The sequence below is a fragment of the Neolamprologus brichardi genome, chromosome 9, assembly GCF_056152115.1.
Source record: "Neolamprologus brichardi isolate AB-2024 chromosome 9, ASM5615211v1, whole genome shotgun sequence".
Classification (NCBI taxonomy): domain Eukaryota; kingdom Metazoa; phylum Chordata; class Actinopteri; order Cichliformes; family Cichlidae; genus Neolamprologus; species Neolamprologus brichardi.
Genome location: NC_142112.1, coordinates 18,725,810 through 18,751,273, shown reverse-complemented (window position 1 = coordinate 18,751,273; position 25,464 = coordinate 18,725,810). Strand labels below are relative to the sequence as shown.

Sequence of the window (25,464 nt, the reverse complement as noted above, 5' to 3'; positions counted from 1 at the left end):
GGTTGAATCTTTTTTTTTTTTTACACGTTAATTTATGTTGAAGTAAAGTGAAACCTTAGCGAGGACGGAAGTAATGTCACATGCTGCGTAAGGCAGGACGTGATTCCTGCGTGATTCCTTCGCTCAAAAGCCACAAGAACCGCGGGAATAGAGGGAGGACGAACACGTATAGTTTCAAACTGTAAAGCCATAACTTTGAAGAATTTCAGCAGCAATGAAGACGCACTCGATACTGCCCGCTTCCAACATTAGCCCGAGGTGAATATGAATGAAGAATGACCAATGGTAAGTAATAAAGCATGCCACTTAGGTTCACCCAAATGGCCTACGATGGTGACGCACTGAATTAAACTCACTTAAAACCATTAAATCGGTGACAAGTTAGCGCTGATATCAGGTCAGTGTTAATGCATGAATGAAAATGCAAACATGCAAAGCCAGTACCAGGTAAAGCAGCGTAGTCTAGCGTATTCGAAACTTACCGGGAGCTGACTACACGCGCATCCGTCTCACTGCCTTCTCCGACGAGCGACTGGCGCATTTACTGTTTAGAGGCTTCACAGAGTTTTCCACATAGGGGAATTCCGTGCTAATAACTTCCCATGTGCCAGTAATAAGGAAACTGAAATAGAAATAGGATTTACGGGAATTAGCTCATGGCTTACAGGAATTGGTAGATTAATGAAAAACTTCTTGAAATCCCACTCACGTTTAAGTTCAGTAAGATACCAAATCATGCATTCGTATAAACACGCGCACACATATACATATGTTAATAAACTCCATACAGAAAGAACACACTGACTGCGCTAGATCCTAAGTCAAAAACAAGATTTCAGTTAGAGTACAGGTGACTAAAAAAGTAAAGTGATCCTACTGAATGATCTAGAGTGTGGAGTTCAGTACTTGACTGGTACCTGCTCATTTTAATTGTTTGGTTAGTTAAAAGTGTGTCAATTTCTAACTTCTTAATAGTATGTGGAGCAGTTTAACTGCTTGCTTTGCATTGTATTAAATAGCATTAACATGATTTGTTTTCTTTTTTAAAAAAAAAGTACATAGACATGTATAGTCAAGTAAAATGTGCAAACTCCTCTCTGAAATCGAGGGAAGTTTAAAGTAGTGTTGAATGAGAACTTTTGAGTACAGTCACAGTAACTCAGAATTGCGCTTGCGTCAATGTACTATCAATATTTCAGTTCGAGGAAAAACTTCTGTGAACCTACTGGAATTACCAGGAGTTTTGCTTTCGTGACTTGTAAAATGTAGTTGGATCATCGTCAAAGTCTCTGACCAAATGGGAAATAAAGAAACTTTTTGTGTCCACTCATGGCTGCTTCTAAAGGTACTTCGTCATAGTTATTCCAGTCAAGGAGATAAGATTTGGAGCATAGTTGTGGAGGTGCCCCTCCCTATTAATCGAGGGATACAAAGTCTGTAATGTCAGTGTGGCTCTTCTGAAAAACTATTGTTGTGTCACCATTCACAGGGCCTTTGAGGAACTGCATTGAAAAGATGCAAAAAGATAAAAAATGTCTCAAAGGTTTTTAAAGTCTTGCGTTTCAACAGTAAAAATAAATTACCTGTAAAATACAGAAAATTCCTGATTTGTTACTACTTGAAAGGATCATTTCAAGAGAATGATCTACAATCCTGAACAGGTGAACTAAAACACAAGGGCAATAGTAGAACACGTGCAGAAATCTCTACAACTTGCTAAAGCATGTGTTCACGTGTGAGAGAAATGCTAGTGCTATTTCCTTACTACTTCTACGGCTCACCTCTGAGGACAGGTGAAACTGAAGCTAAAACCCCAGCGCTACACTTGGAGCAAAGCCTCATCTGAGTTGTGAAGCACGGTGGAGGGACCATCATGTTTTCGGGTTGCTTTGGTACTTCAGGGTCTCGGTGGCTTGTACTCCCTGAAGAGATCTCAAAATAGTACAAAGAAATTTTACAGATTTTATGATTTTATGATATTCATTATGCAATGAATGTTATAATTAAACAGATCAAATTTTAGAAAGATTTCATTCAGTAATGCTGGTAATTCAACAGATTCACAAATCTTTACTTGCAACTCTGTGTAGTAGGTTTATGTGTAACATTATGACAATTATTTGATCGTTGCTTTTGCTTTTTTTTGCAGTGTTTGGCTGTGGTTTAAAAATGTTAGGTGCATTAGTATGAACTGAAAAATGTATATAGTATTTTCTTTGTCTATCATGCAACCAGAGCTGTAAGCAGAATAAGAATGATCTCAGCTTTGGAGACACTAAATCGTGGTGCCTGGGAACCAAATTGTCCTAAATGTAATTTATTGTCAAGTGTGACGGAGGTTCCTCATTTGCTGTTAAAATGTCAAGACTGAATGAATATTTCAGCATTTCATTCATTGCTGGAAGGGTTGGCCACAAATTTTGGAACTGAAATCTGTCCGAAAGCAACAGAAACCTGTTTTGAAGAAATACTTAATCCGTGAGAAAACTTCTGCCACAGAGTGTCAGTGTTCCAAACTCCTCAAGGCTTCATTTAAGATTGTCATTTTAGCTCATTACGTTTAATGTGACACTTTGGTAAATATACTTAAATCTGGAGAGATTAAGATTTGCTCATAAAACACTAACAGGCGGGACATGTTTTACGAAATTCAGCAAAAGATTCCATCCGTGACACACACAAATCTAATTCGACTATAAAAGAACTCATTAACGTTTTAATCATTAATCCTAACAGTAGTAATCGCTCTTCTGTGATCAAAGGGACATTGTCATGCACCCACACATACTTGATTAGAAACCCTATTGCTACACATGTAGTGCAACATATCTGCAACCTCATTTGGGGAAAAAAAATGTAACTCTTCTGTCTCCTACACATAGTCAAGACATATCGGGTTAAGTAATCAGCAGCATGCATTGTTTTGCTTGTGCATAACTCACGATGTGCAGTCTTTCCAGATTTGAAAGTCACCTGTGCATTTCACAGAGGAGGGCACAGCTGGTTGTTTAAACTGCTTTTTATGCAAATATGTTTTAGATTTTTTTGGCTGACCGCTATGTTTCTGTCTCACTCTTTCTCTCCCTGTGTCCCCCACACTCTGACACTAAACCTTAAGCCTCTTTTTTGCATTAGTTTCCTTGTTCTCCTTCTTCTACCTCTCTCTCTGTCCTGTGGTAGTGTACAACTTGATAACATCAGAAGTGATTATATCGCCATCATTCAAACGGAACTGCAGAGGACAGTAAGTAAGACACGGATTCTATTTTTATGCCTAGTTTGTTTTAAATAACTATTTGAACTTACCATGTAGACACACTGCTTAACCCCAAACATTGTGTGCTCAGTTGTGACTCTGTATGTATACAGATATATATCAGCTGGGCTAAAGGTCTTTGTTGTAATCTAAGAAAAAAGCATTAAAGCTCAGTTACAGCTCAAAGGCTAATTCCCCTCTAATACAGATGGATTGATGTATCCCAGGATTTCAGTATAGATCATATTAACTGTACAAAAATCATATAGGTGTATATATGACATATGATCACCAAGGACGAGATGGAAAAAGTGTAATAGGAAGCAGCCAGGTTACAGCAAAAAAAATTTAGACACTGGAGGTGGGAATAGTGCAAAAGGAGCTGCAACCTAATATTTGGCATCAGATGTTGGACTTTCACCTAATACTTTTTCTAAGTACTGGCAAGAAATATCTGGAGGCAGCTGTACAGGGACAAGGAAACTAAGGCAAAACAAGGAAAAGAAGCTGGTTTGCGTGTTTGGCGTGAAACATGAAGTTAGAAAGAGTCACTCACATGCTATTTTAAGGTCAGCTGTGCAATTGAAAATACACTTTTAAGTCAGCTCACACTTCCTGTCAGTTTAACAAGTGGTCTCTGGAAACTTCTTTTCATACAGTGCAAGGTTAAATTACTACAGATATGCACTGTAAATAATTGCCATTTACTGTAACTAGCTACTATTTACAGTATACTACAGTATTTACATATATATATATATATATATATATATATATATATATATATATATATATGTATGTGTGTGTGTGTGTGTGTATGTATATATATATATATACACACATACACACACACACACACACAAACATAAATATATATATATATGTGTGTGTGTGTGTGTGTGTGTGTGTGTGTGTATATGTATATATATATATATATATATATATATATATATATATATATATATATATATATAGACACAGTGCAAACCCACAACTACAGTTGCCTCTCTGTTACAATGATAGAAAACCCCAACAATCAGACACCCCTTGAAAGCAAGCACTTGGCGACAGTGGGAAGTAAAAAAATCCCTTTTAACAGAAAGAAACCTCAGTATTTACAATTAAGCAAAGTTTGGGGGGGGGGGGGTTGCCTTTAGTTGTTGTAAGGTTTTGATTGGAAGAAATATTGCTCAGCGTCAACATTTTTCTCTTCTATCTATGGACACCACCAAAAATATTAAAATCAATATGTCCTTCCAACATTCTGAAAAATAACAAAAAAACACTTGTTGCTTTGTGAATGTTTGAACAATCTTTAGTGGTATGACTAACATTGACTACTTCATGTTTTGTTCATTCAAGACAGAAGAAATCACAAGCTTGCTGCAAATCTCAGACTGTTCAGTATTCTCACACAAGCTACGCAACTGCACAACAGACAACGCAGTGAGTCATAATTATTCTGTGTCTATCAGATAAAATGCATGATGATGATACATTTAGAAGGTAGCCCTTTTTAACATGCACCTGTTCACCACTGCTCTACCCAGTCAGGCATTGCATTACCATAATCATAATGGTAGCTGGACCCAGGTGCATAGAGTTCATTGTTAAGTTTAAAAGGTCTCACCTCTCTTCTGCAGACGTCTGTGCATACCTTACATAACCTAACCTGCAAAATGCGGAACTTACCGTTTCTCCAGATGACTCTAAAACTGATCACGTCCGTCGAAATTTCGATGAGTTGCCATTGTCGTGAGAAATCAGTAAGTCTTGACTTTTTACACGTTATCTGATTATAATGTTAAGAAATTTACCCCAAGCCTAACGCAGCCACACTATTAAAACCACCTGCATGATATTTTGAAGGTCGCCCTCATCTCGCCTCATGTTGCAGCTCTTACCATTCAGGGTATGTGCACCTGTCCTCTGAGGGTGTCTGGCACTGAGGTGCTCTGGGTTGCAAAGTAGGTCCTCTGTGGATCAAGTTTATTCTGTACATGAACGCTCAGTTGGATTGGCCGTAGATAGTCAACGCCTTGGACTATTTGACCGATTTTTCAAACTCTTTCTGGTGGGGAAGATTACTGCTATGATTTTTGTTTCTATTGCAGTCATATTGCAGTGCTTTGCACTGTATGAGTTATTCACTTCATCTGTCATCAGCCTAAATGTTGTAGCTGATTGGTGGAAACATGCAGTTTAAGTTCACGTTTGTACTTTAAACCTTAGAAGTGACCAGCTTAGAAAAGTATTTCTTTCAGTTTCTCTGACTGAGATGCAACATTTAACATTGACAACTGACGGAATGGAATGTTGGCTGGCTGAAGCGTTTTATCTTGCCAGACAGTGGATGACTCACTGACAGGTGATGAAGCTGCCCAGCTTTAAGAGTTAATTCAAACAGAAGACTGTTTGTTTCTTAAACTACTTTACCTGGTAACAGGGTATAAAAGTCTCGAAAGGTTGGTCTCTCATTGGTTATGCTCGTGGTAATCTCTCCTCGCCTTACTGAGGGAGATAATTCAAAGAATGCTATAGACGTTTTTTACACAAACTATCATGGAAAAAACAGCCCAAGAAGTTCTGGATCAGTGACGCACCGTGCTGTTCACCCAAACTTCATTTTAAGAGTTGGATCGGAATCAGATTATATGATTCAGATTCATTGCTGAAGTCTGAGTCACACAGCAGAGCAAACCGCAGACTCGCAGAGTGCACCAAGTCTGACCAGACAAGCTCATGCTTAAACATAGTGGCTCACATTGTGACAATATTTGATTTCTTTTAAACAAACTTGCATTGTGCAAAGATCAGCCACTTTTCACTCAGTTCTTCATGATGCAGAAGCAGGGAAACAGGCACACACACAGCAGCTCTTGTGGAGTGTTCCCAGCATGCAGTGGTTATATACCTCACAAAATGTGGAAACACTGGGTCCTGACATTTAAGCGGGTGTTACTTAATACTTACCTAAACAGTTTAACATGGTACACACACTCCTCCATGGCAACAAAAATACAGGAATACCACAGTAAATCTTCGAGACGTTGACTTGGGCTCCAAATCCCTTGGATGTGAATCCAACTGAGAATCGTTGGGACGTGCTGAAAGGTTTTCCAAATGAGTGAGCCTGACATTTCAGGACTATCTGGATCTGATGTTATCATCTTGATGTCTGATACTATGAAACGCCTTCAAAGGATTTGTGAAATCATCTCCGTGCGAGAGCTGCCTTAGAAGTGAGGGAGACCTATGTAGGTGTTTGTAATGTTGTGACTGATGTGCTTTGAGTAAACCTCACATACATACTGTGGCATTGTATGGTGATTGTAATCTACGCTTCAGTTTTCTGTGCAAAGAGTTAAGTTGGTGTGTTTCAGTTCACAATAAGGGATAAATAGTCATCAATAATGTGCAGGCTACGTTGCTGTGACAGTACATATTTGCTAAGAATGTCTTCATAATTTATCATTGTAATGCTAATTCCTTACCTTTATCCACTTGACTCAACAATAATTAGCATGTGTCTGTGTTTTACTGACTAGACCAAAATGCCCACTGAGAGTTTAAAGAGGAGAAGGGGAGCAACAAGACGAAGGAGGAACGAGGGGACGAAAAACAGAAAGGAGACTAAAAAACTGTGCAAAGCCAAGGCAATTCTTTCTGCCATGACTGAATGCTACGAGATGCTAAACTCTCTATAAATGGATACCTGAATCCAAACTCAATCACAGCATGAAGCTCAAAACTTGCATGCGCTGTCAGTTCCTCTGCAGTATGCATTGCTTCGGTGGATTATGCGAGGAGGAGCTTCCACTTCATTTAAGCTTTCCTGTCAAGTACCAGTATATTTCTGTAGCAGCTGTTTCAGGTGTTGTATGACTACTGACTCTTCAGATAAGTTTCCCAGCCACACAGAAGCAAAAATATTCAGTCAAGCGGAAATGAAATTCCTAAGTCTTCCTAATATCCCGATTTCCCACACACTAAGGACCAGCTGCATATACAACCTTTCATGCAGCATCATGTGGACTACAAACAGTTTAAAGTGCATGTTTTCTTTTTTTATTATCACGGCAAACCATTTTAATAGCTGAAGTTGTGTTTAGCTATAAAAAGTGGACATGATTAACTTTAAAGGTGCTTAAACTGAACTTTGTTTTTCCAAGCACTTGCTACGACATTAACTTGCACTTAGTAGTGGCTGCTGAAGCATAACTAGGAAATATTAAGGTGCTCAGATATAGTTTTGCTTTCACTTTGGATTGCAATAACTAGCCCTGGCAGATCTTTGTTATCTTGGTTATCTAAAGCTCCTCAATTTTTGTTTTTAATTTTCCTGTCTGGGGAGTTGTTTTAGGCTGCGTGTCAAGGTACGGTCTGAGATGACACTGTGTTGATTACTCATTGACAATGATTTATATATTAAAAGCATGCTTTGCCACAGTTATTTAAGCTCAGGTCACAGACCTTTTTTTCCTATCCTGGGATATAGCTACAGTACGAGCTTTTACTGTCACAGTTGGTGCTCTGATTAATGATATCTACCTAAAAAATTTTTTTCCCTTTTTACACAATTATAGAAAATATAAGCATGCAACCTTTGCTACATTTTGCAGCTATTTTCAGCACAGCAGCTATTTGTTTCCCATCATGTAGCATACATTACTTGTTGTTATGTAGCTAACTTCTGTCTTTAAACTGTATATTTAAGCTGATGACTAACATTGTATATAACACGGCATACTATTCAAAAAATATATTTATATCCCAAACAAAGATAAGGTGTGTGTTACTTATTAGCCAGACTCACAATTGCAGCTGTCTTCAAAGAAGTTTATTGATGGTGGATGTACACGGCATTTGGTGCACAATCATATCCAGTCTAACAGCTGACGTTATCATTACAGGAAAACGCAGCCCTCCAGTAGGCTTAAACCTTTCTCGTCACGTAACGTGAATATAGTTTGTTACCGGGAATAAATGCCCTACTTAGATAATTAATCATGCACCTCGAGGAGAGATTTGTCCCCGCTCTTCCGAGTCCCACCATAAAATAACCTATGTGGGGATCATCAAGCAAAGGTCGACAGCAAAATTACTTTAGTGTCACCGTATCGTTGATTCTAAATACCTTAATGCACTGAACACCGACTCAGTAGAAACACTGTTGAGAAAGAAAAAAAAAAGCAATTTCAACACACTGAGGTGTGTTTTGGTTTCACACAATTCCAAATGAAACCTATTTTAATTCTGTAGAACATAAAAGAACAAACAAAAACCATACAATCACTGTTCAGTCAGTAAAAATGAAAAGGAATAAGAAAATAAATAAATGTATAAACCTAGTGGGAATAAAGGGAATGAGTAAATGCTACATTTGGGTATAATGTAATATGAGACAACAGGTTTTTCCTGTTAAGTGACCTTAAAGGGAGCACTGACCTGTAACAACTCAACCTTTTTTGAATTGGTTGCCAAGAAAACAGGGTGATAAGATAAAAATTTGGAGCTATTTTCTTTTTTCTTTTTAAAAAAAAAAAAATCACACTGCTTTCTTCAGTAGTCGTTATTATTGCACATCAATGTGGAGACAGGTGGGATTGAGGAATGCACTTCAAATCAAGGGCTGAAGAGCGATAATGATGCAGGGCAGTTAATCTCACCTCTAATCAGCCACCCAACATGTTTCCTTTCTTTTTTTCCAAACCCACTTTTAATTCATCTTTCCTCTACTCTCTTCTAAAGATGCATAATATTTAATAGCTTCCTTCCAATGACCAACCACCTCTCCTTTGCTGGAAATATTTATTTCTCACAAATTCTTAAACCCTCTATGGCCTGTAGTTTCATGGCAGTAATGCTCATTTTATAAGTTCATGGAAACAGCAGCAATGCTGTGAGCAAACGAAGCAGTGAAAGAGAAGCTACTTACAGGATGTGCTTGTAAAAGCCACATCATGATTTAAACCGATTAATCTGTGTACCAAATCTGTTCGGCACAGAGATCAACTGGCCACTAGTCAATGCAAAACACAGTAGCTAAGTGCACTCCTTATTGTAAGTTATGCAATGAAATTTGGATAAAATTCAGTGTGACTGCACACACCATCTTTACTGCCAGGAAATAAGATCAGTGTGGGAAAATAAAGATGGATTTAATTATTTTTTCACCTTTCCCTCAATTCTTATTACCTAAATCCTAACCCTGCTTTCGTTTTCTTCTGACTGCTATCAAATACACATCCTCCTGACCCCACACTCGCAGCAGAATTTGGCAGATTCAACAGGGTACTTTGTCCCACAAGCGTGACAAAACTTGCTCTTCATTCCGCCGTTCCCAACATCGTTCGCGCCATCTATATCATTCCTGAGAAAACAGAAAAGACAGCAGCAACTTTAGAATTTGTGCAGACAAAGTTGCGACTAGTGAAACGTCAGGGCAAAGCTCTATTTGGATTTTACACGTCTTTATACGAATGTCAATGCCACTTAAGCTCATGTCAAGTAAACTGTATTATCCCATATTTCCCCTCAGTTTGATTAAATGGGAAATTGTTTTGCTCCAAAGCAATAACGATAATCAAAGCAACCAGAAGCTAGAGACGTATGGGTGGCATGGTCGTTATAACTGTGCATGCAAGTTTCTTTTGTTTAAATGAATGTGCAGGTAAGACTCATCCCTATTTTTTTAAACTTTCTTAAAGTAAAATTAAATCTAATTCCAACTAAAATTGAAATTTGCACATTCTTAGGCAAATTAGAGGTAGTATATGTAATACTTCACCAAGCCACCAGAGGTCAGGAGAGGTCACCAATTGATTTTCTCCACTCTTTCTGTGGAGGTTATGACTTAAGAAGTTTATTCACCTAGATATGTAGGAGTCTACTTTCTTCTTGTTGAGTCCAGTCTGAGCGTTCCTCACAGATCCATAGCCAGAACTTGCTACTCGAGATTTACTTCCCACACTGACAGAGATATCAGAGAAAAACAAAAAGAAAACCAGGACAAGGATGTTTCAAAGTTATTCATTGAAATAAATGTTTTCTGTCGAGACACCGCGTAGACATAACGTCTTGGATACCAAGAATAAAAGTGAGAAATGAAACTGTTGTTTTTTGGCAGCCTTGCTCTATTCTCGGTCCTGACGTTACATTTTGTTTTGACTCACATTGTTCGAAATGACACCTCTTTAAAAAAAAATCTGGGCTGTAAAAACATGTACAAAGATTGACTGTTCCAACAGATATTTGAATAGACACGGCTGAATGCACAATAAAAGGTAAAAAAAACAAAAAAAACAGTACCCACTTGACATCAGTAAATAAAAACCTGTCTGGACTTGTGTACTAACCCTGACGGTGGGCTTGTGAGCCCGGAGGGATTATTCCTCACTGAACCTGTTGAGGAGGCCTTACTAGATGGGATTCCTTAAGTGAGAGAGAGGGTGACACAAATGAGGACAATGTGCATATTAGTTTTGTTTGATGCAATGAAGTCAGTCACAAATTCACAATATTGGGGGGGATGAGGAGTATAGCACTGTGTCTCGTACCAGTGGGCTGTCCAAGGCCTGATCTTTGGGGTAAACGAGAGGAAGCTGAAGGGATGGTTGGCACAACGGGAGTGTTGGCCTTCTTTGCAGCAGCAGGAGGCTTGTACTGAAGACAGAGAGAAGGCAATAAAAATAACTACTTGGTACAAAAGATCAGCTATGGATGGCTGAAAAGTCATTAACATAGTTACATATACAAAAACATATATATCATATCGCTATACGACCACATAAGCAGAACGGCTTGTGGTTGTAGTGTTTGTTTTAAAACTGCGATCTAGAAGAAAAATCTCAAAGCTATAAAATGGGGAGAAAAAGAACTGCAACAGATAACAAATCTAAAAACACGACACAGCAGGGAGGCTCAGTGACATAACGATTAACGACTGAAGTCGTTTTATTACAATGGGGAATCAGAGCTCTTAACCAGAAGGGTTTAAACCCTGCTGTTTTTATTGGCTACCAAATTAACTCCCCAGCCATGCACCATAGCTGTTGCTAAGTAACTTGTAATTCTACATCTGCTGCAGAGTGGGAGTCGCACCATGGTCATAAAAGACAATGATTTATAAGCAAAACGTCTTAATTATCAGCAATTAGCCATAACACAGAAGTGCCACACATATCAATCATCAGTATAGGTTTTGTAAACCTACCTATGAGCATTTTTTAACATTTTATGTTTAAAAAAACTAACAACAAACTATTTTCTCTTTAGATCCATGCTCAATCATCCAGGTAAGGAAATCCCAAAAGACTGAAGAAGTCACTTGAATGAGTGATGAAATGTTTCTCCCACTTAAAATGCTATGTCCAGATGAACAGAATCAACTTTTTGGGAACTAGTGTCTGTTTAATTTCAAATGCAGTCCCCTCTCCTATCCGTGCGTGCGTGTACCTGTGTGCGACCTGGAGGCTTTTTGGCATCTCCTGACTTGCTTTTGTTGGGCATTCGGGCGGCCTGCTCCTGGCAGAATTTGATGTGTCTGTCAGCTGCACTCTCGTTGAACCTCCGCTGACAGTAAGGACACTGGATATAGTCTAAAGGGAGACAAGGTAGTGGGAAAATATACATGTAGCTTTTGTAATTGAATCCTGTATACAGAAAGACTACTATCTGAGGAAGTGGTGACTTGAACTTTTCATTTGCAGCTGTCACCACAATTAGAGCTCGACTTGTATAGGATTTATACGAGCAGTAACCATGCTAATATTTAGTCATTTAAGATTATTTCTTTCCTTTTAGTGACACAAAACATTCTGAACATTTCTACATTAATGTTGTTATTCATGAGTCCTTACTACAATGACAGTATACTTTAAAGTAATATTGTTTGATGGTCGCAACAAGTTGTAGATTACTCATTTGGACTCTGCCCATGGTATTCCAACAGTGAAGTTGCAGCGGACCAGGAGGAACCCAGGGTCCACAGCACCAGTGTAGGATCTGACATTGGGCCCAAAGATTTCATCCTGATATCTAACTGCCAGTTGAGCGCCACAGTGCCTTGCAGTGAGCACAGGGCCTACTAAAGGGGCCACAGGCCACACTCATAGAATAACCGCCTGTCTCCTGGAATCTCCACTCTTCAGGCTGTGCTGGGAGCCACAGCCAACTTTCAAGGAATGACGTGTGGACGACCAGTGCACCTCATGTTATCAGTAGTGACACTGAAATGCAAAACTAGTGAAAAACATTCAAAAAGATGAGGAGGGAGAAAAATGTCTCCTCATTACCCCTCTAGTGCACCTGATGATTCATTAACACAAAGCAGCAGAAATTGATTAAAAAGTGCTAATTTTTTCGAGCAGTGTATGAGACGTTTTCACAATTCTTTTATTAACATACAAAATCTTTTTTTTTTTATATAGTTTTTCCATTTGCTTCTAGATAACTAGATGTTACCTGGGTCATAAGTAGGAGGAGGAGGTGGGGGCAATGGTCCTCCATCTTTTATGACCTGACCGAGGTTCTTTGCAGCCCGGATAGTGGCGATGAAGTCCTCATGTTTCTTGCGCCAATTTGACGGCTTCTTCGGGGGTTCTGCCTAACACGACAACAACATGAGAAAAGAGATTCTCTGTTACAGCTGTTTGCTGCTATAGTTTGACAATCTAATATTAAGAAAATACGATTAAACTACTATCTTACCGAATGTTTTAACTCGACAGGTTTCACAGCGAAGATGTAAAGATTGCACACGCTTATCTAAGCCTGCACTTCCCACTCTTACCCTAAAAAACCCCCAACAACTATGTTTCCATAACAAAAGTACAAGTCTTATCTAAAGTTGATGATTAGCGACAGAAAGAGTTCAGTGAGTTCAGTTGTCTAAAGTGGATCTGAGGCAACACGACAGCCTCTGTGACTTTCTATTTCTCCTGTGTAGCATTCAGACACGTTTGTCTGACAAACACAGGTGACTTGGAGAGAGCTAAAACTACATTTTATTATATTTTCCTCTTTCCTAAACTGCTGCCAAAGAAAAACTAAACAAAACAGAATTTGTCGCATAACTAGACGTTTGTCCTGTTCATATCACAAAGCTGAAAATTCCAGTGGGAGCACAAAGTGAGTACGCAGGAGTTAGTTGAAGCCAAGACCATCTGAACAACAGCCAGGCAACAGACTGGGCAAGATTACTTAACTGACTGATACTCATGAGACAGTTTCTCACAGAGAAGAAATAAATGAAACAAATACAGTTTTTAGTTGTTAAAGAGTAATCTGAAGGTTCAAAGCAACCGCAGCAGCTGAACTAGAAAATATAGCATTAAGGCTGTCACGTTAAATGAAAGAAAAGAACACTGGATACAGAAGGATGTCAGTTAAAGACAAGAGGTATGAAAGGATTTTTAAAATTAATATCACCAACATGACTTGGCACACCCACAGACTATTCAAGCCAATACTTCAAGGCAAACAAAGTATTTGTGTAGCCAGAAAAACAGTGAGGGAAAGCCTCGCGGGCTTCAACAGATTATCTGTGCTGCTAAAAATTATATCTATGGAAAGTAGGGACAATTGAACAAAAAAAAAAAAGATAAAAGCAACTTACTCTTTCAGTAGCAGATGAACTTTGTGACTGAAATACAATTGAAAGTTGTTTACATTGTAAAAATAAACTGTCGACATAAAACACTGAATGTGCTGCATGGAAATGAAAATTCATAGGAGCCACTCAACACCGTAAGCGCATAATGCCGTGTACATTTCAAAGGCTGATTCTTTTCTGGGTCCTCCCTGGAAAGCCTTCATGTGATCCGGATTATACAAGGTTTATCTGGATAACTTGTTTGCAGAGTAATATAGAGTTTTCGGATAATTAAGGAATATGAACAGCATTGTTTCCTTTAGGTGTTGTATTATTGGATACAACGCTGAATAAATAACCTCAGATTAAAAACAGGTCATTTTTTAATAATAAAAGCTGGACGTATTTATGAATGAATAGATTACCTAAAAAATGAACAACCGTGTTTTAAGCAGCATGTGAAATCCAGCTTATTTTCTGACTTTAGGAATTTTATTTCAATCCTGTCAATAGTCAAAATGACCCACTGCTGACAATTTATGTGGATTTCCATCGCTCTACATAGGTGAAGGCTTACCTTTGGTTTGATGGGTTTCAGTACGGGGATGTCTGTTCCCTCAGCTCTTTGTCTGCTGGAGTCAAAAACCTTCCTCTTTTTAGCTGCTGATTTTTGGCAGATTTTTGAGTGCTTCTCCTGTTGGAGGAGGACAACGTGCACAAAACATGACAAAACATTTTTATTTGTTTTTAATACCACTGGCATCACTTAAGATTTGTATCTGTCTTTTACTATAATTTAAGTTTTCAACTATGTTTTCCTAAATTAATTTCTTGTAAGAGGAGGAAACTTTCTTTCAAGCATTTCAAGCTCAAATTTAAATGAGTAACATTAACAACACCAGTAACCTCCTCAAAGCTGTAGCCAACTCTCTGAAGCACACTCTGAAGATATTGCTATACATATCTAGAATAATACACCATGCTTTAATGCAGCCATTATCTACTAATGAGGCAAAGTGCTTGCATAAGAGCACATATTTGGTTGTTTACCAGAAGATTCTCTTCAAATTAAACACCAAAAACCTTTATAGCTTTAATGTATTAACTCTGTAGTATGTTTTAGTCATTTCAACACAATAAGCAAAGGAACAGAGGATTTTTGGGGAGTAAAAATCAACTCATATACACTCATTAGCGACTCTGTTAGGTACACATTAGTACCAGGTTGAACCCACTCTGCTGGAAGCATAATGACGTGCCATGTTATAAACAGAATATCAGAACATGTCATGTTATCAGTAGATAGGTACACTGTGGTAATAAAGATCAGGAACAACACTCAGGCTGTATCAAAACTATGCTATCCTCCACACCATTACCAGCAACCTGAACTGCTGATACAAGGCAGGATTGATCCATGCTTTCATGCTGTTTACATCAAATTATGAACCTGCCATCCAAATGGTGCATCAAAAACTCGTGAGACCAGACAACACTTTTTTGCAAATTGTAGCCTTAGTTTCCTGTTCTCAGTTGATAAGTGTGGCACCTGGTGTGATCTTCTGCTGTTGCAGCCCATATCTGAATGTGCTTGTGCTCTGAACACAGAAGAGTATTCAGAGATGCTCTTCTGTGTGCCTTTGTTGTAACAAGCAGCTATTTTAGTTACTGATGCCTTCCTATCCGGTTGAAGCAGCTGGGCCTTTCCCCTTTGATATCTGACATCAACGAGGCATTTTGACCCAGATAACTGCCACTCTGTGAATATTTTCTTTTTTTCTGTCGATTCTCTGTAAGCCCAAGAGATGGTTATATGAGAAAATCCCAGTAGATCAGCAGTTTCCGAAATACACAGATGTGTCTATCTGTCACCCATAACCATGACTCAACACCACAGTCTTTTCGCCTATGATGATGATAATAATAATAATAATAATGGATTGCATTTATATAGCGCTATGACACCACCCCTACCTGCATGTGCTGCAGACAGTGCTGAGAGTACTGTATTGCTGAACACCAATATTTCCAACTCCACTTTATGGGAGAACAGTACTACTAGAGACGTTTCTTAGTGAAATTTTTTAATCAGAGTCTTGAATATCACAAATTTGTTCAAACAAAAAGCATTTCTGCTTTGATAAAACTTTCAACTCCCCTACAGAGCTCTTCACAGGACCCTGCAAGCTATCTGGATCATAGCCAGGGACACATTATTATTGAACAAACAGCTGATACCCTGTCAGCTGAGAATTAATGTGGTAAATACTGTCAGCCAGGCGGGTTAATCACAGTGCGTGATCAACACACACACAAACACACACTTAAAGTGTCTGCGATTAAAATATTGTCCTCTTAGAACAGTGTTACACATTGTTTTGTTTGTTTGTTTTTTGTATTAAGAAATGTCAGAAATGAGCAAGAGGTGTTTTTTTTATTTGGTTTTTTACCAGGACTTTGGGGAAGAAAGATCTTTTACAGATATTACACTGAATCCGATCGTCAACCAGAGAAGCTTCGCCATCTGCAAGAATAACAACAAAATCGGTGAAGGTTTAAAGAGCAAAAATGGGCCACAACGGGACTAAACAAACATAGGAAGAAAAATAATGACCCAGTTAACATTTGATAGAAGGTAAATACTTTCGCGGTCATAAATTGTGTTCTTCTGCCACAGTAAAGGCAACAATGTTTTATTGTTGCCTTTACTGCTCATTCTACACGGATACTTCAAATTTCCTGAAAATGGCTGGAGGAAAATAGTCAGATTTAGCTAAGTTTAACGTACAGAGTCAAACACTTCGAAGTATTACTGTACACATATAAACGTGTTTAATATTAAAGGTAAGCAGTCTCCGAAGATTCATTGCTATACACGCTTTAAACCATTCATTTAAAAAGTGTTATTTGTTAGGAGTGCTGGTTAGCTGGATAGCTCCTCTAGCTATGAATCACACCGAGAGGAGGAGCAGCTAGCTTCATCTTTGGCCCTGACGTTACCTAGCATTACTTGGGCTAAAACCCAAACAAAAAGGAGGTCGCTATGCAAAACTGTTCATCTAAAGCAGCCGCGAACCCCAAAGCGTCCACTTGGCAGATAAAACCGAAATGCTGAAATCCCAAATTTGCCATAAAAGGCTGAAGTAAACACACAAACAGCAATATCGCATACCTTCAAATTCTTCCATCCTTAGGTTATCCCTTGTCTGGTCTAGTTGCCGTTGTTAGAAAACGGCCAGACGTAGACGGAAAATACAAGATGAAAACCACTCTTCATTTCCGGCTTTGCTAAAGCGGGAGGAATGTTTTGGTTTTACCCATTTATCCTGTAAGGAAAATTACTTTAATTTCCATATAAATTGATTCTGCAGTGTATTGTGAATTACTGATGTCATGTGCAGATCTACATTTTTGGTTTGTCTTTTTTTGTGTGTTTTGTTTGTTTCTCTGTGACTTACGTCGACACTACTGGGACGTTATTATCCTGTTTCAATTCCCAATGGCAGGTAATTATCTTGACACTACTGATCTTTGGCTACCGATAGCAACTGGGTTGTCCGATGCCGCTCGGTGAGCTAACATGCGAGTATTTCATTGGTGAAGTGTTCAGTATGCACTGTTTATTTTGGACAGCAGGTGGAGCGTGGGAGGGAACTTCTGTCATGTTTCCCAGTATTACTCCTAACCATAAATTTTTGGGGGAGTTTGCGTAGCTCAGTTTTCGCTGGGAACTAGCAAATGTTGCTGTTACTGGGACGAAATCCTTTTTTTTTTTTTTTTTTAATTTTAGCTATAGAAATAAATGAAAAATGAAATGCTATTAGTTATTAGTGCTGTTATTGATACAAAGTTATGTTAATGAGGTAGCTTTACCTTGCATCTCAGCTTTGTTTGGGGATGGTCATTTACAGAAACTCATTATATCAACTAAACAACCAAACTAGTGTGCTCCTTATCTGCTTTTGTTAGCTCTAACACTTGCGCAGAACAAACAGTCGGAAGTTCCTCATCTGCCATACTGACAACAAGTGTCATCTGAATGGGGGAATTCATGGACAGATGGTAAGAGGGCACAGCAAACATGTGCCTTTATCACAAGAGGGACGTTGTTTCAACACTGACTCCCTTTTGTGTGATCTCTCGCACCACACACACGCCCAAGCGCGATGCCTTTTCACCATTTCAAATTATAGCAATGGGATGATAAACATTCGCTAAGTCCTAATGTATCCTAACCTTTAAACAAGTTAATGATTTTACACACACATTCACGGTTAAACAGTGCACTTGGCATTAAAGTTTATGGCTCTCACTTTGTCAGATATTAATTAAGGAATGCGGTGCAAGTATTCCTATTAGTAATCCTATATGTGTATTTATTTGTTTATATGTATATTTATCTATCTAATAAAATAAAGGAGTATAGGTAAAGTAGTTGGTAATGAAAAACCTTTCTGTTAAGCGTCCCTTCAAAGTAATGCGATTTTATTTTGAAAGTGATACTCGGAAGTCGCTTCGGTGTGCTTGATTTGCTTGACGTTGGTAAATTCTCTTTCATGAGCGCATTGGGGAATACCGAAATGGCAAGATCCGAGCCGATGTGATTGACCCCTGCGAATATTCGGAAGCCATTTATCCCAAACAGGTAGCATACCTTGCTGATCATATTAAGAATAATAACTGCAAGTGCAAAGTGCGCAAAACTCGTAAATGCATGTGTAATGTTAATATCATGCAGGCTACGTTTACTGACACTGACCTGGCTCTGTGGGGGTCTTTGTCATCAAAGATAGACGTATGGCTCTTGGTTTTAATAATGAATTTAAACATTCAGATTCTCCTGCAACCTTAAGCTCGTCTGTATTTAAAGGTTATATGTCTTTAACAAAAAAGAAAAGAAAAAAACTAACGCTTTATTATTTAGGACGCCAATGCGCGTGACTGCATCGCTTCCACTTAGCCTTTAGTAGGTGATAAATTGTCATTTTGGACTTAGTCTTTGTGGAGTGACGTCACACTCGTGCAGACTCGCGATGAACTTTTAAATAAATCACTTAGCTAAGATTGCCTTAAATGTGTACGAGCTGTAGAAATAACAGTAAAACATTTGCACGCTCTTACAGGGAGGGTGTTGACAGCTGCGCGTGAATCCGTAGTTAAGGAGAAATGGTTTACTTTTGCGCTTGGCACGGTGATGTTGGAGTATAGCATGTCTGTTTGTGTATGCGAGCATGAGAGAAAAAGTGAGACCACTGGCATCAGTCCCAGGTATGCCCAGGTCACCTAGAATAACTCTAGCATAAGTTTCTGGGACTCGTTCATGTACTGCCTTTATCACTGCTAATATTCTGTTTGGCAGCATAACAAATCAAACAGCTGCAAAGCAGGAGTAGACTTCTCCCCCCCCCAAAAAAAAAAAATCATAGTGAAAGACAAAGAGGGTTGGCCTGTTGTATTATTCAGCGATTTGATCATTTGTTTGGAGTCTGTGCTATATATATTGTTGTCCAGGCCAGCTGAGCTCTGCTTCCCACATGGGAGTACACACACTGTACACACACATACACACACACACACACACACACACACACACACACACACACACACACACACACACACACAGCTGAGTTGCCGATGTTCTAATTCATGGGTACAACAGTCTGACTAAATTATGTAAACTGGCAATTAATATTTCATAGAATATGAGCATAGGAAAACACATCGCAAAATGTCCTGTCACTACTAACTTCAACTTCTAACTTCAAATAAAAACACAGCTTCAGTGGAAAAATGTCTGCACTTACAGATCTGTAATCCAATTAGATTCACTTATGTTCTATCATAACACAGGTTCTTTATTGAAAGGTGTGGGGAGGAATTTTATATCTCATTTGGCTCTACTAGTAAAGCCGGGGACATTTACTCATGCAAGTTAAATTAACCTAGCTGTTTACATGATGTAACGTTTCAAATGATATTTCTTCTTTATTGCTAATAAACCTGGAGAGTTATACGTATGATCACAATCCAGTGCCCCGATTCTCATATTAAGTTAGAGAACAGCCGTCTTATCTCTTTTGCTTCCCCACACGTTTGGTCTGTCTTTCGTACACGGACAGCATCTGCCGGGTCTTGCCCATCTTGACACCATTTTGAGAATGACAGCTGAGTGGGAGGGTGCTCAGATGATGACAGAGGAGGCTTCCAAAAATAGCCACAGTCCACCACAACTTTCTCTAGAAATAGCCACAAATGGATGTGAAAGTGAGGATATATAATTTAAAAATCCTGCATTTGACTTGGGGAAAATCAAACCAACCTTTTTTGTGACTGAGGGTTGTGATGTCTTCTGAGGTTTTTTATTTTCCTTGAAATTTTTAAAGTAGTGGCAGCAACTAAATGCAGATATCCAGACTGATACAGCCAAAGAAATCTCATAATAGCAGATTTTAATTGAAAGAAATGTGACAACAAAGCCTGAATCTGCTCAGTGCTGAAGGACAGCCTCAGCCAGACAGATTGCTACAAAGGGCTTGAATATAAGCAGAAGGATTTAACCTAAATCTCCGGGGCAGCACAGCTCCCATCATGCTCCATGTGATATGGCAGTACTTTCCTCATTCTGCTTTAATGACCTCTAAGTGTGCTCTTTGGTTAAAGTAATGCATCAGATTGTCTGTTTATATTTCCCATCGCTCTCCTCGGCATTCCTTCTACTGAATTTGCCTCCTCTGTATCCATGGTGTCGCCCGTACCCTAGACTGAGATTAAAATAGATTAAGCAGGGATTAGGTCATAAGATAAGCGGAGGGAGGGATGTATTCAATGAGTGCCTGCATAGCCTGCTGCGTTACATTCTTCTTGTCAACAAAAACTGATGTTGCCATTGTGTAAAGTTATTTAGGAGAAGCTGCACAAACTCTGTCCATTTCCGCGATCTTTCCATAAAAGCGGTGCAGATTCCATTGTATGTGGGTCACTGTGCACCTGTGCAACTTGAAAAGGTGTGTCAGTGTGTGCTGCTGTGTGCGGCAGGCCCTGCTATGGTGAGGTGTGTCAGCGATGACGGATGTGGAGGCGACCTATGAGGACTTCATCACCTCTCGACGATCCGGCCGCAGGAATGCCATACATGATATTCCAGACGCTCCTGGAGAACCGGGCACCACTGATCTGTCGGAGAGTCTGGCACAGCTCAGCATCAACAAGTCAGGTGAGCAACATGATGAAGAACGAGAACATATTTTGATGGCGACATTAATAATTCATCAGGGTGGCAACACAAGGCCTCGTCTCTACTTGTGTTCAGTTGAATTCTCTGGATTTTCCAACAGTGGAGTGGAAAATCAAGACTTCATCGCTTAGTTCTGCAGCGTGTTTGGAAATTGTTAATAGAGCTCAAAATTACAGAGCCACTAATCTTTGGCTCTCTTCCAAAGTGTGTCTTTTGTCCTGTCTCCCTCCCAGATAGCTGCCCCTCCCTTGATCTAGTTTTACCAGAGGCTTTTTCCTGTTAAAGAGAAGTTTTTCCTTCCCACTGTCGCCAAGTACTTCCTCATAGGGGGTCATTTGATTGTTGGTGTTTTGTCTCCATTATTGTGGGGTCTTTACTGTACAAAACAAAATGTCTTAGGATGATTGTTGTTCTGATTTTACACTATATAAATAAAATTTAATTGAAGTTCTTCAGTTACATTTAACATATACAGTATGTCTTCCTTGGTGACTTAGTACCAAGGAAGCTGCATCACTGACTTCCCCCGTAGTTAAATGTGCATGAAACCGACTGTCCCACTGTCCTCTTTCTTCACTGTTTTCCAGGTGATGAGGGAGAAGATGCTGAGAAAAGCCAGAACTCTCCAACTAAAGAAGAGCAGACTCAAGCTGAGGGAAGCTAAGTGCCACCGGACATTTATGGACTCGAGCAGCCACTTCATTTAGTTTATCTGCTCTAAGCCTCTGACTGGCCAGTTGCATCTAATGACTGTGAACAGCAAAATCCTCTATTGCCACTATCCTGCCATCAGGAAGTCATCACTATGGCAACCACAGCACAGTCTCTCTCTCGCTTGTAATTGGGTGTGTTCCATTTTCCTTAAAAACCTTCTTTCCTTTGCTGCCTTTTGTCCAAGGCTGCTGATATTAGATTGGATGTAATTTAAGGTGAACTAAACATGATGTCAACAACCAAAACCAGCCTACTTTTGACTGTGAGTGGTTTTGAGTGGAAAGTGGAGGGAGGAAAGGAGGCTAGTAAAGGTTTTTAGAGCAGCCACAGAATTAAAATTTGTCTTCCCCTCTCCTCGTCTCTTTGAATTAATCACCGCTGATGCGACTGAAACACAGACGGCAACTGGACATCCACTCATCTTGCCTCGACGCCTGAACACGTGCTCCCTTCATAAGTACTCGCTATTGACCGTTTCCTTTTTCCGTGGATTCGGATCCATCTGTGTATTGGATTGATGGACGTTATCCAGCAACTGCACTCAGCAGCTCCAAGGCCCTGGTGTACTTTGCTGCATGTATCCATGTCAGGTGTAATATCTAAATGGGTTTTTTTTTATATATATATATATATATAATTTCATCCCATTTTAAGTATTACATTGATGGTCAAACAGGGTCCGGTTCTTTAAAAAAAGTAAGAGTCAGATCACAAGATATAAAGCTTTTTTTTTCCAAGTTAGGAACAGCAACATGTGCTGCTCGTTCTGTCACAGGCAAAATGAGCTTCTGTTTAGTTTTGGTGGCTGGCTTCACTGCACCTTGCTTTACTCTTGCACACTGACCCATAACTTTGAGTTCACTATAACTATTCACTAGAATTTTGTTGTTTGCACTGCCAGGCCTCACAAATGAAGCCAGGGAGTACAAATGTGTTTCCCCCCAAAATTGTGGGTTTTTTAAACCATTTTTCTGCCAAGGCAATATTGTCTTTTGCTTTGCTAATTCAGGACCTGGACTACTTGCCATAATTGATGGAACCACGAATTCAACTCTTTACAAGAAAATACAGAAAGAGAACATCTGCCCATCGATTTGTGGTCCAAACTTCAAGCACACTTGGGTTATTGAGTTGGACAGTGTTTCAAAACACACCAGCAAGTCCACCTCTGAATAGCTTTAAGCAACAAAATGAAGGTTTTGGACTCCTATTGAGATGTTTTTCATGACCTTAAAAGCACTGTTCATGCTCATAAAACCCTCCAATGTGGCTGAATCAAAACAATTCTGCAGAAAAGAGTCACTCAATGTGAATAACTCTTTGCCAATACTTGCAAAACCTCTTGCCTGCAGTTCTTATTACCAAGGCTAGCACAACCATATACTGTTTCACACAGGGCCAGGTAGGTTTGGATAGCTTTTTCCAATTAATAAAAGAAATTTTTTTAAAAAAGGCATTTTGTTTGCACTCGGGTTATCTTTAGGAAAATACTTTTTAATGACGCTGTAAACAATGAAATTGATTGGTTGAAAAGTAGGATTTCACCCTCTTATACTTTAATAATTGTAATCAAAACTGGCCTCTCACTGTCTGCAAATGTGTCCAGTCTAACTTGTGATGGCCTTGAATGCAGGAGTTCTCTCCTTACATGCAGGGTATCTACACACATTAAGTGGTTATCCCACAGTTTAACATTGCACTGCCATGTATTATACCCAAGTTTGTTATTTGGTTGTGGTGGACATCAAGGAAAAACATTTATTTGCTACTTAAGATTTGGAAATTGCACTACTGATAGCACTGGTTATTTATTAGCGTGTGCTGTACGTGTAAATTTTCATAGATAAGACGACTGTTGAAAGAATATTATGTACTGGCACACTGCCTGTCAGTTTTGCAATTCCCTTTTGTAATCCGTTTTCATAGTTTCCTTTTAACACCATTACTGTACTCTGTCCAATTTAGATCTACTAATGAAATATGTGGGTATGCATTCTAAAAATGCTTTATTACTTTGTTATATCTGACCAGCTGATCATTTTGTTTCTTTGTTTAGTTACCTTCACAAAGGAGGTTATGTTTTTGCTACCGTTTCTAGTTATTTGTCAACAGGATTATGTATCTGCAGCTACCTGGATGATTTTCAGGAAACTTGGAGGTAACGTGAAGTATGGGCATATAGGAAGAAGCTGTAAAAATTGGGCGGGTGGACGGTGGGTGTAGTAAACCTTTAGTTTTAACCTGTTAAAAGGGATTAATGCCATTTTATAGTGCATCATAGGACTAAGATAACTTGTACTTTGAGTCCAGTGTAATGTGATTTAATGACCGGTACTGTTGCAATTTAGGTGAACTAAAGAACTCAAGCTGTTGTTCCATTTCCCACTGTTATTTTCAGTATTTTATAAAAATTTCCGATTTAGTCACGTTATTGTGTTATCAGAGGCATTACTATGTAATATACTCATTTTTGACTTTGTCGATTTGGTTAGTTTTGATGTGCAATTAAATTTTACCAGTGAATTAATCGAAAGCGTCAAGACAAATTAATGCATCCTCAACAGAGAGGGCTGAATAAACAAAGTCTTTGTCTCCCCCTGGTGGTCAACCTAAGCTATTCTATTCAACAACGGAAAGGCCCAATCACTGAGCGCTTCTGTTTTGTAATCGATATCAGACGATGTAGAACGATGCAATAGATAATGCAAGCATTCAAAAGTCACTGAGGTCATGTACCATTAGTTAAGGTCAGTTTGATAGAAAGATACTATGATGGCTAGCTCACGTGAAGGAATTGGTACTCTCCTATAATAGACCGACTCACCGACTTCAGCGTGCTGTCTTGACCATCTCTGCATATCTAAATGTTTTGAGTTGCCGCTGATGTGAAAGGCTGATTAGATATTTGCATTACTGTGATTATTAGGTACGCCTGCTCCACTGCTAAAGTAGTTGCTAAATGTATGTAGCATGACTTATGTTTACATTTCCTTTTTTTTTTTTTCTGATCCATTTAGTTTTATGAGTATTATTTTTGCTTTTCTGCATTTCATCACTTTTGTAAAAAACCTTCACAATTCATTTCTGTTTCAGAAAATATCTTTCTTCTATATTAGGCGTATTTTGCTGATTTTTTTTTCAAAAGTAAGCAAGGTTATGAGAAAGAAAACTAAATTTTTTGATGTTTAAGTCTTCAAAGGCTTGTGAAAGTTGTTTATTCGTTCATCACACAGTTAAAGTGACTGACTGTTAATGTTTTGGCAAATGTGAAAAATCCCTTAATTTTTTTGAGAAATACGAGACTAGTGAGAGTGACTTTCCTGCTGTGAGAATGGCACCAGATTGATTGAGAAACAGTATGATGTATGAAAAGATGAATAATGGATGTTGTAAGGTTTTTATCGTGATGATGTTGGAAAAAGTGTCGGCCTAAATTAAAAGTGAAGAATTTCTTTGAAACCTTAGAAAACTGCTGAAATCGAGAAATGCTAAATCATATACGTGAAAGTACAAGCATTAGAAAACAGGAAATGAAAATATATACTATGAGAGAACATTCAGCAACCACTTTTGCATCTGCTCAGCTGCTTGTTAATACAATTATCTAATGAGCCAATCACATTTCAGTAATCCAAAACATTAAGTCACGTAGATGTGATAAAGACA

At 38.8% G+C, this 25,464-nt stretch overlaps 3 protein-coding genes across 5 annotated transcripts; 2 read left to right on the top strand and 1 right to left on the bottom strand.

The window, feature by feature from the left end:
- On the top strand, positions 1–8,043 carry LOC148101424 (uncharacterized). The gene is made up of 5 exons (XM_087846073.1): positions 1–285; positions 3,119–3,244; positions 4,619–4,702; positions 4,900–5,022; positions 6,805–8,043. The coding sequence occupies exons 1-5, from the start codon at positions 283–285 to the stop codon at positions 6,961–6,963; spliced, it is 495 nt and encodes a 164-aa protein (XP_087702199.1). The 5' UTR covers positions 1–282; the 3' UTR covers positions 6,964–8,043.
- Positions 8,044–8,467: 424 nt separating this feature from the next.
- On the bottom strand, positions 8,468–17,095 carry zc2hc1a (zinc finger, C2HC-type containing 1A). 2 transcript variants are annotated; one of them, XM_087846072.1, is made up of 10 exons: positions 17,023–17,095; positions 16,301–16,374; positions 14,428–14,544; positions 13,875–13,901; positions 12,722–12,863; positions 11,714–11,856; positions 10,816–10,921; positions 10,615–10,690; positions 10,130–10,228; positions 8,468–9,629 (listed from the first exon to the last, which is right to left on the bottom strand). In XM_087846072.1, the coding sequence occupies exons 1-10, from the start codon at positions 17,036–17,038 to the stop codon at positions 9,494–9,496; spliced, it is 936 nt and encodes a 311-aa protein (XP_087702198.1). In that variant the 5' UTR covers positions 17,039–17,095; the 3' UTR covers positions 8,468–9,493. The 2 variants fall into 2 exon arrangements, with proteins under 2 accessions (XP_087702198.1, XP_087702197.1); XM_087846071.1 differs by lacking the exon at positions 13,875–13,901.
- A 281-nt stretch (positions 17,096–17,376) lies between these two features.
- On the top strand, positions 17,377–24,325 carry pkia (cAMP-dependent protein kinase inhibitor alpha). Of its 2 annotated transcripts, none has more exons than XM_006794709.2 (3): positions 17,377–17,420; positions 20,886–21,063; positions 21,672–24,325. In XM_006794709.2, the coding sequence occupies exons 2-3, from the start codon at positions 20,913–20,915 to the stop codon at positions 21,746–21,748; spliced, it is 228 nt and encodes a 75-aa protein (XP_006794772.1). In that variant the 5' UTR covers positions 17,377–17,420; positions 20,886–20,912; the 3' UTR covers positions 21,749–24,325. The 2 variants fall into 2 exon arrangements, with proteins under 2 accessions (XP_006794772.1, XP_006794770.1); XM_006794707.3 differs by lacking the exon at positions 17,377–17,420 and adding an exon at positions 18,392–18,495.
- Positions 24,326–25,464: the final 1,139 nt, after the last annotated feature.